The following is a 14,797-nucleotide window of genomic DNA, read 5'->3' on the forward strand; positions in this document are numbered from 1 at the left end:
TGTCATTTGACCTATGGTATGTGCAAATTGTATAACAATAAACCAACATTTCACTGAGTTCTACTCTGTTTGTTTGGAAAACATACATCTGAGGTCATCAAGAATTAAAATACTCCACTGAGATTTTTCCAGATAGTGACTATCCTACCTAATTTATCTGAGCATGTCAGCGTTTTGAATCTGCAGATGGGGATGAATCAGTAACACTGATTTTTTACCAATGTGCATCATAAACCTAAAGCTGGTGAAAGAAAGCTGTGATTATTTTAACTTAGGTTATTAAGTATTTTCTGACTTTCAGTTGGACTTTAGCAGTAATCATTTTTCTGCTCTTTACCAGTATAAAATGAATCACGGCTAAAAAAATTTATTACATCTTTTGAACAGATAGACTCAAACAGAAAAATGACAAATGTTTGGAACTAATATAAAGTCATTTGGTTTATGATTTGTTTTTTTAAATCTAGCATGACCACAGTGAGCATTTCCTGCTTTGATCCATAAAGTAACTGTGCAAGTTCTCTTTCTGGCACCTGCTCCATATGAAATATTGAGCAGCTTTGGTTAAATAATCAAAAATGGCGATCCTATTTTAAAGCACTGTTCAATTTTCACTTAAAGATAGCACATAATTCTTTCCAGTGGTGCAGTCTTTACAATACTATTGATCTTTTTCATTACTGTAGGGGATCCATCAACGATGCCTATTTATAGGATTCTCAGAAGCAACAAATAATAAGATTTGGAAGAAATAGATAATAATTCTGTTAGTTGAAACCTCCAAATATACATTATATCTAAATATGTAATTTTTAAAAATCTATGCCAGACCACCTTCCCTTATACTAGCAAAATAATTTTACCTGATGTTAGCAGGCCAAAGACCATTTCTCCTTCTGCAAAGTGTGATCATAATACAGCAAAATATGATTAACTATAAAATCTATATTCTCAACACATTAGAGAAAGAAACAACTTTGGAAGGCACATTTAAAAAACTTTCCTAGACTTTGTTCATCACCATATGGTTTGTAGACCAGATTTGTCATTTAAACACCAAAATTATCAGTAAACACTACTTGATAATTAGGGAGCTAAGATAATTTCAATATTCACTCTCACTGAATACCTCATAGTTGTATGAGGTTTCCAGAGACCCCAAGTATGGCCATTTTGCTCTCTCTTCCACCCTGCCACGTAGTGTAACATCCCCAGGAAGATTTGCTGGATAGACACAACCCAGAAGAACAGATTGGGCCTTTAATTAAAATATTTTTAATCTGATCGCCCCAAACTTCAACAGAACTGTAAATCATGAGGTCTTTCACACCCTTTAGTTTAAAAAAAAAATCAGTGGGCAAACAGAACTGATCCAAAAAAAAACGATAAGAGTGTCACAGAGTCCTTCAGTACTGAAAACCATAGCCAAGAGCAGTATGGGAAAGCTCAGGAGACAGAATGCTTAGTGTTATTTCGTTGCTTTCTGGGAAATATTGACTGGAAAGTCTGATAAGAAGATAAGACAAAAAAATCATTTTGTGATCTAATGAGGTATTTTTCTCCCAGGCTGTGCCAGGAGAGTATTACTTATAATTAAGTCATCTTGCCATAGACTTTTACCTGATTCAAACTCACCCCAAATGGCTTATTGACTGCATGGAAAGTGGGTTCTCTTGCTCCTCCTCTGCCTTCTTTCTCCGCTTTACCCTTCTCCACCTCTCTGTGGGTTTGGGATAGTAGCACAGTGAAGAGGGAATGAGCATAGGTTTTGGAGTCAAACCAACTTGAATGGACTTCCTACTCTGCTAGTCAATGCAGAGTAGGTGATTGTGGACAAGTTATTTAAATTAGCTGAGCCTCAGTTTATTTACATATAAAAGAAAACTAATAATTGTGCCCACCTCACAGATTATTATATTAAATGAGAAAATTCATGCAAAGAACTGACATGAGCCGAAGGCCTGGCCCCTACTGAGAGTTCAGCAATCTTAGAGTAATCATCGTTATGATGATACTGGAGCTTGGACTTCTGTTCTATCCATTAAACTTCTGCGTGTTTGAGCCCAGTTCTTGCGGGACTGTTGTTTCAAATAAAATGTGGTAGGTGTATATTCCAGGAAGGTTGCTTTCACAAATGTTTTATCTCCTCTATCTGTCTTATTCTATAATATACTTGCTTGTATCACACATATACAAAACTTGGTCAACTGGCCAGCCAAACAAATGTATTTCATGTATATTAACGAGGAGGAAATGAAATGGTTTCTCTGTTACAGCAGTGAAAAGCTCAACAAACCCCCGAACAGTTACAGGGTTCAAGACTATAACTGTTTATAGTCTTGAAACAATTAAAACATCATTTGAGGAATCAATAAGTAAACTCATAAGTCTCCAAAAAAGAAAGAAAACAATACCAATATTCAATTACAGGTATTCAAGGATTCTTTCTTTTACCTTCAAAAGCCAGCAAAATGATAATTTCGTAATTTCTTATAAATAAGACTATGCTTTTAAACATGTCTTTAGTCTCATTGGTTAATGGTTTCCTCATATCATATTTATATCACTTTAAACTTCTTTAATCTTTCTTAATAACTAGAAGATAACCAAATGAACAGACCATTAGAAGTAAAGACACAGAATTACGACAACTAAGTTAATATGATAAAAAGGAATCCCAGGAAATGAACTGTATTAAATGTGGCTGTGTCTTCGGCCCCACAGATGATAGAGCAGCTGAGTCAGCTGATAACTGATCACCTACAAATACAGCGCTGGCTCTTCAAAATGGACTATGAGTTCCGAGGAAATGGGACTGCATTTTGTGACATTCCTTCCTACCTAAAGTGCTACAAATGGGTGCTAAAGGAGAGTAGCAGATATGGCCTTGAAGACTGGAGAAAGAAATGGGCACAAGTGAGTATTCATTGGTGACTTAAAGGACTTTCCTCTCTACTTAGCTCTGCCACCTGCCAGCAGTGCCTTTCTTGGGACCTTTTTCCTTATGTACACAATGAGTTGGATTGATTGAGTTCTTTGAGTTATCTTCTTTTTTTTTTTGAAATGGGGCCTCACTCTGTTGCCTAGGCTGGAGTGCAGTGGCACAATCAGGGCTTACTGCAACCTCTGCCTCGCTGGCTCAAGCAATCCTTCCACTTCAGCCTCCTGAGTAGTGGGGACTACAGGCATGCTCCAGCATGCCTGGCTGATTTTTTCTTTCTTTTTTTTTTAAATTGAGATGGCGGCGGCGGCGGGGGGAGGGCCTCCTTATGTTGCTCAGGCTGGTCTCGAACTATTGAACTCAAGCAATACACCCATCGCAGCCCCCCAAAGTGCTGGAATTACCAGGTGTGAGCCACAAGTGGGTTATTTTCAATGTTTCTTCTCTGGGCCCTAAAAGTCCTCATTCACGTCTTCAAACTGATCATGATAATTAGGAAGTAATTTTTAAATCATATTCAGGTAACATTACAAATCTTGTAATTTGCCCTAAGTAGTTCCTGATCATGTGCTTCTAACAACTGTTGTTATTAAGCCTACTGTATTTTATTATGAGATAGAAATTCTATTAGTGAATGGTTGTCACCTAGAAGGTAATGTATAATAACATTCTTTCAGCAGTCATATGTTTTTGAAGACATTTCAAGGAAATTTATGTAACTGCTGGTCCCTGTGAGATGCTGAGAAAATAGTACATCCCAGCCAGAAAATCTCCCAGCAAAAGCTGAGCTCTAGATATGAAGTCTTAGCATGAATGGACGTGTATAGATTGTTTCCATGCACATTTGTGAAGGGACGAATCATACAGCCTTTTAGTCCATTCCACATTTGCTTAATCAAAGTAATTTTATATGGTTTAATGTATAAATTAAACCTGCCATTCTAAAACTATGTTGCTTTGCCTGGCTTTTGTTAATCCCAGATCTCCATTTTGGCTGACCTGCTGGTTAAAGCATAACTGATTAGGAAAATCTCAATGCAGATTCCCTTACTGGTTCCTTCCCTACCGGCATACATAGCAGTGGGCTGTGCAAAGTGATTTGCGTCTACTTTGAGCATCCTAATACGAAAGTATATGAATCAAGACATAAGTGATAGAGAGGGAGGGGCATACTTGAGGGAATCACATTATTCTTGGAAAGTGGAGTGATGAATAAATCTAGAAAACAGTCAGGAGAGAGAGTTCCCTTTGACAAATGTGACTGGTTTCCCCATGATCTACTCTGGGCTTCGTTCCCCGCTCCATCAGTAAATGGACTAAATGCAGTACCTGTCATGGCCAGCTTTTTACATATTATTTAAAGGATACCAAAACGAATTACTCTTCTAGATAAAGATAAAACAAAGAAAATGTATTTAATTTTGAGGCCCATAGAGGTTTCCCTTATATTCTTTTTGAACTGGATTTTTTTTCATATTGTATAGAATTTTCTTTTTAAAGCAACACTGTTAAGATTAAACTTTAAAAATATGGCTTTTTTATTTAAAACATTGGAGTGTTGATATTTTATTTAAAACACTGAAGTGTTAAATTGTTGGCCTCAATATTTCAAACCAACAATTTTTAAAGAATTCTCTTGACATTAGACTATGATAAATTTGAAATGTTTGACTTTAAAAAGTACTTAAAATACTGACATTTGGCTGAATTGTATTTGGAAGCCTCATTGTGCATTATTTAAATTTCAGTTATTTTAAACCATAGCATTTTTAATTGGCACCAAATACATTTGGCACTGTTGTTCATGTTATTAAATGCAAAGCTCTTAAATAATTAATAATCTATCTAAATCATCTTTTAAAACTTAACAAGGAAAAAATAATTATTCAGAAATCTCTTTACAGTCTGAGGCCAGTGCTTAGCCATGATAGGAAGCCAAAAATAAAAATAAAGTATTTCTGAAAAGGTGCCTTTTTTTGTAGGAGCCTAATGACATTCTTTTACCTTCAAAGTGAAATCATATTCAGAGTGGAGGTGAACTGCAGCCTCTACTGAGTGTAGCTATTGAGAATTTAGGATTAGAATTCTGCTTTGTTCCAGAAGGCCATTGTAATGGTGCACATTTAGACATCAAAGCATTACTTTACGAGCACAGGCATGTTTTAATGTCCTATTACAGTTTGTAGACCTGTTTCTTTTGATAATGAAGATGTTGTGTCATCAAGCCTAGCCTGGTACATACAAAACATATGCTGGCAGGTTATTAAAAATTTCAGCTTCTTGATGAAAGACTATCCTGCAGGCTAAGAGTCCAGAGAAAGACTCCATTCTGGGAGAATTATTAGAAATGAGAATATGACTGTAAGCACTAAATTATGTTAATACTTACAAATAGCATCATTTGCATAGCAGTTTATGATACGATACCATGATTTTTCTCATTGGTATGTTGTAGGCAACAGATTAAAAACAGTGCTGTTTATGGGAGTTTGAACCCTTAAGATTCTCTTGCCTCTCATGCAGATATTGGTTTTAGATGTAGGCAGGATTCAGCATAAATTCAAGTACCTAATATAAAAATCATCTGGCCGGGTGCGGTGGCTAATGCCTGTAATCCTAGCACTCTGGGAAGCCAATGTGGGTGGATCATCTGAGGTCGGGAGTTCGAGGCCAGCCTGGCCAACATAGTGAAACCTTGTCTCTACTAAAAATACAAAAAAATTAGTCAGGCATGGTGGTGCATGCCTGCAGTCCCAGCTACTTGGGAGGCGAGGCAGGAGAATCACTTGAACCTGGGAGGTGGAGGTTGCAGTGAGCTGAGATCACACCAGTGCACTCTAACGTGGGCAACAGAGTGAGACACCATCTCAAGTAAAAAAAAGGCTATCTATTTTTTCACCTATCCAATTTGGAACCAGAGTTATCTGGCTGGTTATAGTTGAGAATTAAAACAGTCATGAAATCAGCAGATGCTGAAAAGTTGTCGTCACAGTTAAAAAAAATCAGTAGAGACATATAGGTGATATTTTAGGAAAAGCAGAATGTTACATGATGGCCAAAATGAAAACAGAACACAACTCTTATCATTTTTTCTTGGTGATTTGGTACCAAGCCTATTCTCTTCATCCTACCAGCTAACAAAACCTACTTCCCCCAACAAGTTCCAGTAAACTCATTCACTTAAGTATTCTGGTCGTTAAGGTTTAATGAATCCACACGCTGGCACACACCGCACTCCCTGTTCCCCAGTCGGGGGTATTTCTTTTCATTTAGGAGGAATAAAGGCTTAAAGAAAGAAAGGCAAACATGTCATGGGGAGAGCCTTCCTGGGTAAACTCACCTAAGACAGTCTAGGGAAACCCAGGCAGACATTTGCTGTGGTACCAGTCCTTGTGGCTTTTTTTTGTTTGTTTTTTTCTTTAAGGGTGTCTTCCTTTCCTCAATTCCTGGCTTAGTGGCAGTGATGCTACTGGTGACACTGCTTTGCAAGAGATCTTTGTAGAACAATTTCTGTGTGTAAAGCACTAAGCTGGCTGACTTTCAGGTTACTCTCTGCAGCCCTTCCTGGGGCCGTTGTTACCCTGGAGATTCTGGGATGTGGTCTTGGCATTACTATTTTACCTCTTAATGAGAAAAAGGAAATTGAACTGGCTCTTGAATGCCGCTAGTAAGTATTGCTATTTTAGCCCTTTGCAAGAGCAGTTTTACCTTTATTTGTACTTTGGTTTACTTTGTTTGACATTTGATATTAATTTGGGGATCACCAATGGAGGAAAAAAACAAATTAGACATTTGATATTAATTTGGGATCACAAAGGTAGGGGAAGAACTATGTCTAGAAAAGGTAGAATAAACCACAGTTGTTGTTTTGCCTCCTTGTAGGAACTAAGGCAGCAAACAGAAAACACATTTCATGTCATAGAACTCCCTGCATTTACACCTCCATTGTGAAGACCTCTGTTCATTCAGAGTAGCCCTGGAACTAGGTCACAGGAGGCATTGCAGCATGGCTGAGCTTGTTGTCCCCTGTATAATTTAGTAGGTATTTATTAGATCGTCACAAAGAGCCGCTGCTTGTAATCCCCTAATTTTTAGAAAAGTTTAACGATAACATAAATACATAATCACTTTCCCCAAACAGTTTTCATTTTTGTGTGTTAATTTCTAAATATGCAGTATTTCTGATAGCTACAATAATAGTGTATATGCAAACATCAGATCTTAAATATTCTCCGTGTTTATACGTAGTCCTCACAATTAGTAGCTGTATAATAATCTCTCGTACTGATAAACTCTAATATGTTAAACAACTCAACTAAGTTGGAAATTTAGACTGTTTCCAGCCTTCTTTTTTTTGGTGGTGGGTTGTAGGGGAAGAAGGAGGGAGGAAAGATTTGTTTCTTTTCTTTTTTTTTTTTTTTTTTTTTGAGATGGAGTTTTGCTTGCTATTGTTGCCCAGGCTGGAGTGCAATGGCGCTATCTTGGCTCACCACAAACTCCACCTCCCAGCTTCAAGTGATTCTCCTGCCTCCGCCTCCTAAGTAGCTGGGATTATAGGCATGCGACACCACTCCCCGCTAATTTTGTATTTTTAGTAGAGATGGGGTTTTTCCATGTTGGTCAGGTTAGTCTCAAACTCCTGACCTCAGGTCATCTGCCTGCTTCAGCCTCCCAAAGTGCTGGGATTACAGGCATGAGCCACTGCACCCGGCCAATTTGTTTCTTTTATATTTGGTTTTTGTATACACCTCTTTTTGCTTCTGTTATTTCCCTAGGAGAAAGACCCAGGAGAATATTTTATGGCTTTTATTACATATTGCCATATTCCTAAGAAGATAGTCCCAATTTCCAAAGCAACTAGCAGAGAATAAGCTTACTAGTTTTACCACAATGTTACCACCCATGGATATTATTAACTGTTTGCACTTTTATTTTAGATATAAAAATCCGGCTTCTCATTGCTATTATTTGATTGCTAGCAAGTGATATTCTTTTTTCATGTCCTTATTATTTGTTTTTATATCAAAAACACAAGATCTTTGTTTTTTTAATGTAGATTTTTTAAATTAAGAAAAACTAGGTTATTTTTTCTAGTCATGAAACTACATATAAATTATTGTACACTTGTTTTTATATTTATTTTTGTATCTTAAAATATTGACTTCTTAGGTTATCTTTATGTATTTAGTAGTTGCCAGAACACTGGCCTACACATGAGATTAAGCATTTTGTAGACCTATGAATACACTGTTAAGGTCTTGACATTTCCTTCTATTTCTTCTTCATCATCATCATCATCAATAAATATTGCCGAGTACCTGCTGGGTACCAGGTATTGTGCTAAGCACATTACATGAATTGTCTCTTTTTTTTGAGATGGAGGCTCACCTTGTTGCCCAGGCTGGGGTGCAGTGGCACGATCTCAGCTCACTGCAACCTCTGCCTCCCAGGTTCAAGTGATTCTCCTGCCTCAGCCTCCCAAATAGCTGGGATTGCAGGCATCTGCCACCACGCCCGGCTAATTTTTTATATTTTTAGTAGAGATGGGGTTTCACCATGTTGGCCAGGCTAGTCTTGAACTCCTGACCTCAGGTGATCCACTCACTTCGGCCTCCAAAAGTGCTGGGATTACAAGTGTGAGCCACTGCACCCAGCCAAATTGCTTCATTTAATCTCAGAAAAGCCCTGAGGTTTTTACTCATTTACTTCCACGCCAATTTAAGGTATAAGGAAGATATTATTATTCTGTTTACGGATAGAGAGGCTGATGCTCAGGAAGTGATTTGCTTAAATTTATAGCTAATAAATGATTGTGCCAATAAATTATTGAACCCACATCTGACTGCTGCTAGCCCAGTGCTTCTTCCACACTGAGCCACGTACATTTAAGAAAGACCCTCTTCATTTGAAAGTCGTGGAGAAGTGTTCTCCATCAGGTCCTTGCCTTTGTGACTCATACCATGTGCTGCCCTTGTGGCAAGTTTTCTGCTTTCCAGAGATTTGTGGGAAACACAAATATTCTTGGAACACAGAGGCCACTGCTCTCAAATTTCTTCCCTTTCCTAGATGACAGAATTGCTGGTGTCCGTTTCCCACAAGGCAGCAAACTGGGAGACAAAGGGACCCATCAAGACACACACCTCAGAGCCAAGAGGAGGGGCCCTGCTTGGGAGTTTCTAGGATTCAGCCTTTGTAACCCAACTGCCTCACATAGCTGGTTATGTGCATGGGTGATGAGAGAGAATTTTAGACATCACCCTTTGATTGTTCATGAGAATGACTGATTTTCAGTGCCTTTCTCAATTTAATACACTCTTGTGATCATTTTAGTGCATCTGTAGATTCCCATAAAGCTTGGAGTAGACTACCTTCACAGTCAGATGTAGCATTAAAAATGTGGTAAGCGTTCTAAACCCTGGTTTTAGCCCAGGGCAGTTGATCACTCCTGTAATATTTTGTAATCCCAACACTTTGGAGAGCCAAGGTGGGAGATGGCTTGAGGGCAGGAGTTCAAAACCGGCCTGGGCAACATAGTAAGACCCTGTCTCTGCAAAAAATTTAAAAATTAGCTGGGTGTGGTGGTGTGTGACTGTATTTCCAGCTACTTAGGAGCCTGAAGCAAGAGGATCCCTCGAACCCAGGAGTTTGAGGCTGCAGTGAGCCATGACTGCACCTCTACTCTCCAGCCTGGGTGACAGAACAAGACCCCTATCTCTAAAAGCAGAAACACACTGTTTTTGTTTTTGTTTTCCAAAAATAAGCAACCAAATATTTTATTTGTTTTTGTTGTAATTTTTTTAGTCTCCTATTCCAGGTTGACAAAGTAAACAGCCTTTTAAGCAGAATGAGTATTGGAAAAGGATGGTCATTCAGGGTAACTAAGAGGTAGTTTGGCTTCCAGGGGTTCCATTGCCCAAGGACACCTAGTTTAGATGCCCGTGCTCACTGGGGGATAACCATAGGGAAATTAATTCAGCTCTCCAAGTCTCCTTTTCTTCATCAGTAAAGAGAGATTAGTACCTGTCTCATGGGGAGGTGGTGACAAGTAAATGAGAGAACTCTGTGAATTGGCTAGCAGTGTGCTTAGAGCATAATGACTTTAAGAAATGCTACCTATCATTGTTGTTACTATTATGAGATTAAATTGTATTACAACAAAATGCAGGTAACATTGAACAAGCACATACAGCTTAATCTTTCTTTGGTGATTTAGAAAGTTCTTTAGGCTCTGGTAGGCTTCCAGGATATTACCATCTACACCCATCAGCTGAAGATACAGAATGTTGGTTGATCCAGTTGTTCCCAGCCTACGCTTTACCCAGACAGTGCCTTCGAAAGAATAAGTCTTCATAGCGGCCTGCTTTCTTATCATTTAGAAATATAAAACAGTTCCATTTATTTGAACTTCCTATGAGTTGAATAAAGAGGCTTGACAAAGTAGAGATTATTCTGACCGAAAGATTGCAAGCCGGTGGCTTGATTTTCTGGTTCCAGTTGGTGTATTTTCTAATTAGTGTAGCAGCACGTCACCACAATCATTGGAAAGTCTTAATCATTTACATATTTGTCTTTATCTCTGAGAATGACTTAGAATGTTTTCTTCCAGTTCAGTGGCTATTTTCACGAAGCTGCCAGGGTTGAGTGTGAGGTGCTTCTCTGTGCCTGAGGAAGATGACAGGAGAGGGAAAATTGCCTCCCCAAGTGACATGAAAGCCAGGGCACCCCTTCTGAGGACCCATAATCATCAGCTACACAAGCTGTTGGTTTGCGTGTCCTATTGATTTAATATGCTTCTAATCAGTACATAAAGCTATGGGCCTGCAGTGTTAATTTTTCATATGCTTACAAAGTACCCTTTGATTTTCTGTCACACGTTAATTACAGCGTTTTGCCATTAAATAGGAAGCTTTGTGTAAACTAATTACTAGGTAATCATTGTCTACTGCAAGCGTGCTGTTTGTACCTTTTATTTTATTCTAAAAATGCACAGATCTCACAGTCTGGAAACACTCTACCTTCCAGCCATTAGCTCTCACTAATTCATAGCATTATTGTGGTGAGAGTGTAGGAGTTGTAATTGTTGTGGTATCAGAGCTGTTAATTACCGGAGTAAACAGTTGAAATGGTGCCAAGGTCTATTGTACAAGGCAGAGAAAAGGAGGCTTAAATGTTACTCCCACCATCTGGGGACTGGAGGAGAGGCAAATGCTTGAAAACAGCAGTGAGGCGCTATCGCCGCTTCAGCTCCAGGGTTGGCGGCCATATGGATCCCGAATATTTTGAATCAATTGAATTTAACTGCCAGTTTTTCGCAATAACAGCGTGGAAGGAAGGAATAAAGCAAAAGATGAGAGGAACGAGAATTGGTTAGTGTTCTCACATCCAGAAAGCCCCCGTTGGAGGCCTTTTGGAAAGGTCCGCTTTGCTGAAAACCACAGAGCAGGCATGGGCATTTGGAACGGTTTCAGAATGAGTTTTACTCTGACGGTGACTGTGCCATTTGCTTCTGGTCGTCTGTCCTTGGTGCCCCTCGGTGAGACAGGGATGCCCTTGAGAAGACTCAGACTTTCCTGTCACTGTGCCAGATCCAACAAAAATCCTGACTTTGGAATTCGCTGATTTACCATCCTGGCATTTTAACAAGCATGGTATGTCAAACAAAAACAATCAATATATAATGCTACTACATCTGCCTCAAGTGTGTGCATCTGCACACATGGAAATATCAAAGAAGGCACAGCTCTTCACTCTGATTAAGAAAAGTCACTGCTTGCCCATTCCTTTTGCATAAAATTAAAATATAAATTCTCCTGATAGTCTCTCATTTCATTCCACAAACTCACTCCTCTCCCCCACTACTTGGATGAAAAATCAAGTCCAAAGGGCACATGTGTTTCCTTTTGTTTTTAATTTTCAATTAAAGAGCTTTCATCAGCATATGCAATTTTCTCAACCAGCGATATTTCTGTAAATGGAAAGAAAGACCCTATTACTAGTAATGATAATTATGGCTACTTCCACTTCTGGCTGATTTTAAAACCACATGGTTTCTGCTTTAAAATATTGCATAATCTTTAGAACAGGCATGTGTATTTACTTGATGTCACTCTTGTATTTCAATATAATTTCCTTAAAACCATTTTCCAATGTTAAAAATATTTTTAAAACACCAGTTACTTGCTGCTGTAACTACTTTTTAATATCATTCCCCAAACATGAACATATTCTTCTTTTTTTAAACCACCCTGGATTATTTATTTTTAATTGTTCCTTTAGCAGATGTTAAAGTAATTTCAGGGAGAAGTGTAAACAACTCCTTGAAAGAAAAAGATCACAGGCCCTCACATACACCATGAACCAAGGACAGGGCTTGTCAGGGCTTTGATGATGGCAGTTTTGTCCCAGGGAAAAATTTTCCTGCCTTTGTGTATGTGCAAAGTTCAATTAAGAATTTCAAGAAGCATTTAATCTTTATCTATTGAAACCCCCAGCATGCAGCGCGCAGAGGGTGAGCCTAGAAAGAAAACCACAGCCCCCTGTGGTGAGGGGAAAAAAGAAACAGCAGTTTAAGTGCTGGAAAGTTGAAAGGAATGAACCTCTCTAGTGTTTGTGGTCGGGGGCAAAGCAGTTGTGCTGAGCTTTGGAATGGAGGCACAACATATGTGCCTCAGTTGGACAAAACGCTTCTCGAGTCAAATCAACTGCTAGGCCTGCGTGTTGGTGCAAGGTGGAGGCCTAGATAATGAGGGACAGACTCCTCGAGAAGCAGTGAGTGGATAATGCCACATAAGTATGGAATTATATACCGCATTTTCACCATTCTGTTTAATGAGAGCCGCCACCGCAGCGAATCACTTGCCACACAGCCGAAATGGGCCATTAGCTATCAAGGGAAAATTGTCTTTGCCGCTTTCAGCAGATGGAGCAAATATTTTACAAAGCAATTTTACATACCAAAAACATTTGTGTGCCTTGGTAATGTTGGCTGTTTTACATTATGCTACCTTCTACAGCAGCATAATTTTCCATCTCATCGAAGGCAAAGTTGGCATTTTTGATTTTTAAATTCTCAATTAACAATTAAACATGGAGTATTAAAGCAGTCCTTAAACTTTAAGTAGGTGTGGGAAGAAGTTTATGACTTGCCAAAGACATTTTCATTTTTTCTTCATCCTCTCAGCATATTTTTGCACTCTAAAGAGGGACTGTTTCTAATAATTTTGATGGAAAAGAATGAGTGGAAACTCTACTACTGATTGCAGAATGAGAGTTACCAGTGCACACAGTGATCAGAGCATTTGCTGGCTTAAAACCCCCATCACGAACAGTGGATACACAGTTTGGTTCACCCATTTGCATCAGTTTAAAATGTTTTAAGTTTCAAGTAACAGAAAACCCAACTCAAAATGGCTTTAAAAATTATGAGAATGTATTATCTCACAATGGCTTTACAAATAAAGAGAAATTCTTATCTTAGCTAACTGAAAATTCAGCATTGGTCTGGCTTCAGACATGGCTCAATGATGCCACCAAGGTCCCCGTTACTTTCCACTTCTCCTCTGTACTGTGCCCTGTTCTAAGGCTGGCCATCCTTAGGGTTACAAGATGGTTGCCAGTAGTTCCTGCAGTTTGCCCCTGCTCAAGGTGATAGGAAGAGAGAACACATCTCATCTGGTTAGCATTCTCAGAAGAGCATAAAGCTGCTTTCTCAGAAGGCCCCAGGAAGTGCTTCCTAATATCTGATTGGTCTAATTGGGTCATGTGCCCATCCTGAACCAATCACTGTAGCCAAGATGCGGTTTTGCTCATCAGGGCCAATCCTTGCAGCTGAGTTGGGGAGCATCACTCTCAATAACTCCCATAGGCATGGGGAAAGGACAGGTCCTGAAAGAAGTTTGAAATATTATTACCCTAAAGAGAGGACATTGATGCTGGGCAGCCAATAACAGAGTCCTGTGCTACCATATTTTCATAAATTTGACAGCACTGACTTAGCATCATCTGTGGATGATGTAATCCAACCCAGACGGAGCATTTGTGCCTTGATGGCAGTTACTAGCACAGATTCCACTGCACCATGACACACTGTAGCAATTGGGTTTGAATCCCAGTTTTGCTACTTTATGCCAGTGCGACATGAAGAAGGGATGATACTATCTACGTCACAGAGTGGCTGTGAGAAAATAAATGTAAACTACCCCCACCCCTGCACATGCCTACCTCATGTGAGTTGTTAATAAATAAAAGCTGTTATTTAGCCTAAAAAGTGAAGTAGCTTTAGTCAATGAATGCAGTATTAAGCGTTAGTCGTTAGCTTTAGTCACTTAGCGCAGTGGATATTTTGCTGTCTCCCCCTAAGATATCTTGAATTTCATTCAGTCAGACATCTCTTCCTTCACATTTACACTTTCTTGACAGAAAACGAGAGCAAGAGGCAAGGTACATACTTGGTAGACAAGAATCTCTGGGGTGCATCAGTCAGGCTGGTGGAGCCTCGTGCCTTCTGCAGATGTCTTGGAACCTTCCGCGGTCCTGACGATTGCTGATGCACTCTGAGAGGTAAATGTGGGCATTGGACAAAGGGGCGGGGGCAAGCCTGTGCAGTGGCAAAGATGGGGCTGAAATTTCTTCTGATTGAAATTGCCCTAGAGCTATCAGCTCCACAAAGCTCGCAGCTAATTGCATTCCCAGAGCCAGTGCAATCATGATGGAATGAAAATATGGAATTCAGGCGGGGTGTGGTGGCTCACACCTGTAATCCAAGCACTTTGGAGGCCAAGGCAGGCGGATCACCTGAGGTCGGGAGTTCAAGACCAGCCTGACCAACATGGTGAAACCCCGTCTTTATTTAAAAAA

General features: G+C 39.3%; 1 protein-coding gene across 1 annotated transcript in view; it reads left to right on the top strand.

Annotated features, from left to right (window-relative positions):
- IQCH (IQ motif containing H) overlaps positions 1-14,797 on the top strand; it is a 197,492-nt gene that overhangs the window by 97,836 nt on the left and 84,859 nt on the right. Inside the window, exon 10 of the mRNA XM_032244599.1 lies at positions 2,725-2,916. Within this exon, the coding sequence (XP_032100490.1) occupies positions 2,725-2,916 (192 nt within the window). The remainder of the gene's footprint in view (positions 1-2,724; positions 2,917-14,797) is intronic.

The sequence above is a fragment of the Sapajus apella genome, unplaced genomic scaffold (assembly GCF_009761245.1).
Source record: "Sapajus apella isolate SASKATOON/1434 unplaced genomic scaffold, GSC_monkey_1.0 scaffold55, whole genome shotgun sequence".
Taxonomy (NCBI): Eukaryota; Metazoa; Chordata; class Mammalia; order Primates; family Cebidae; genus Sapajus; species Sapajus apella.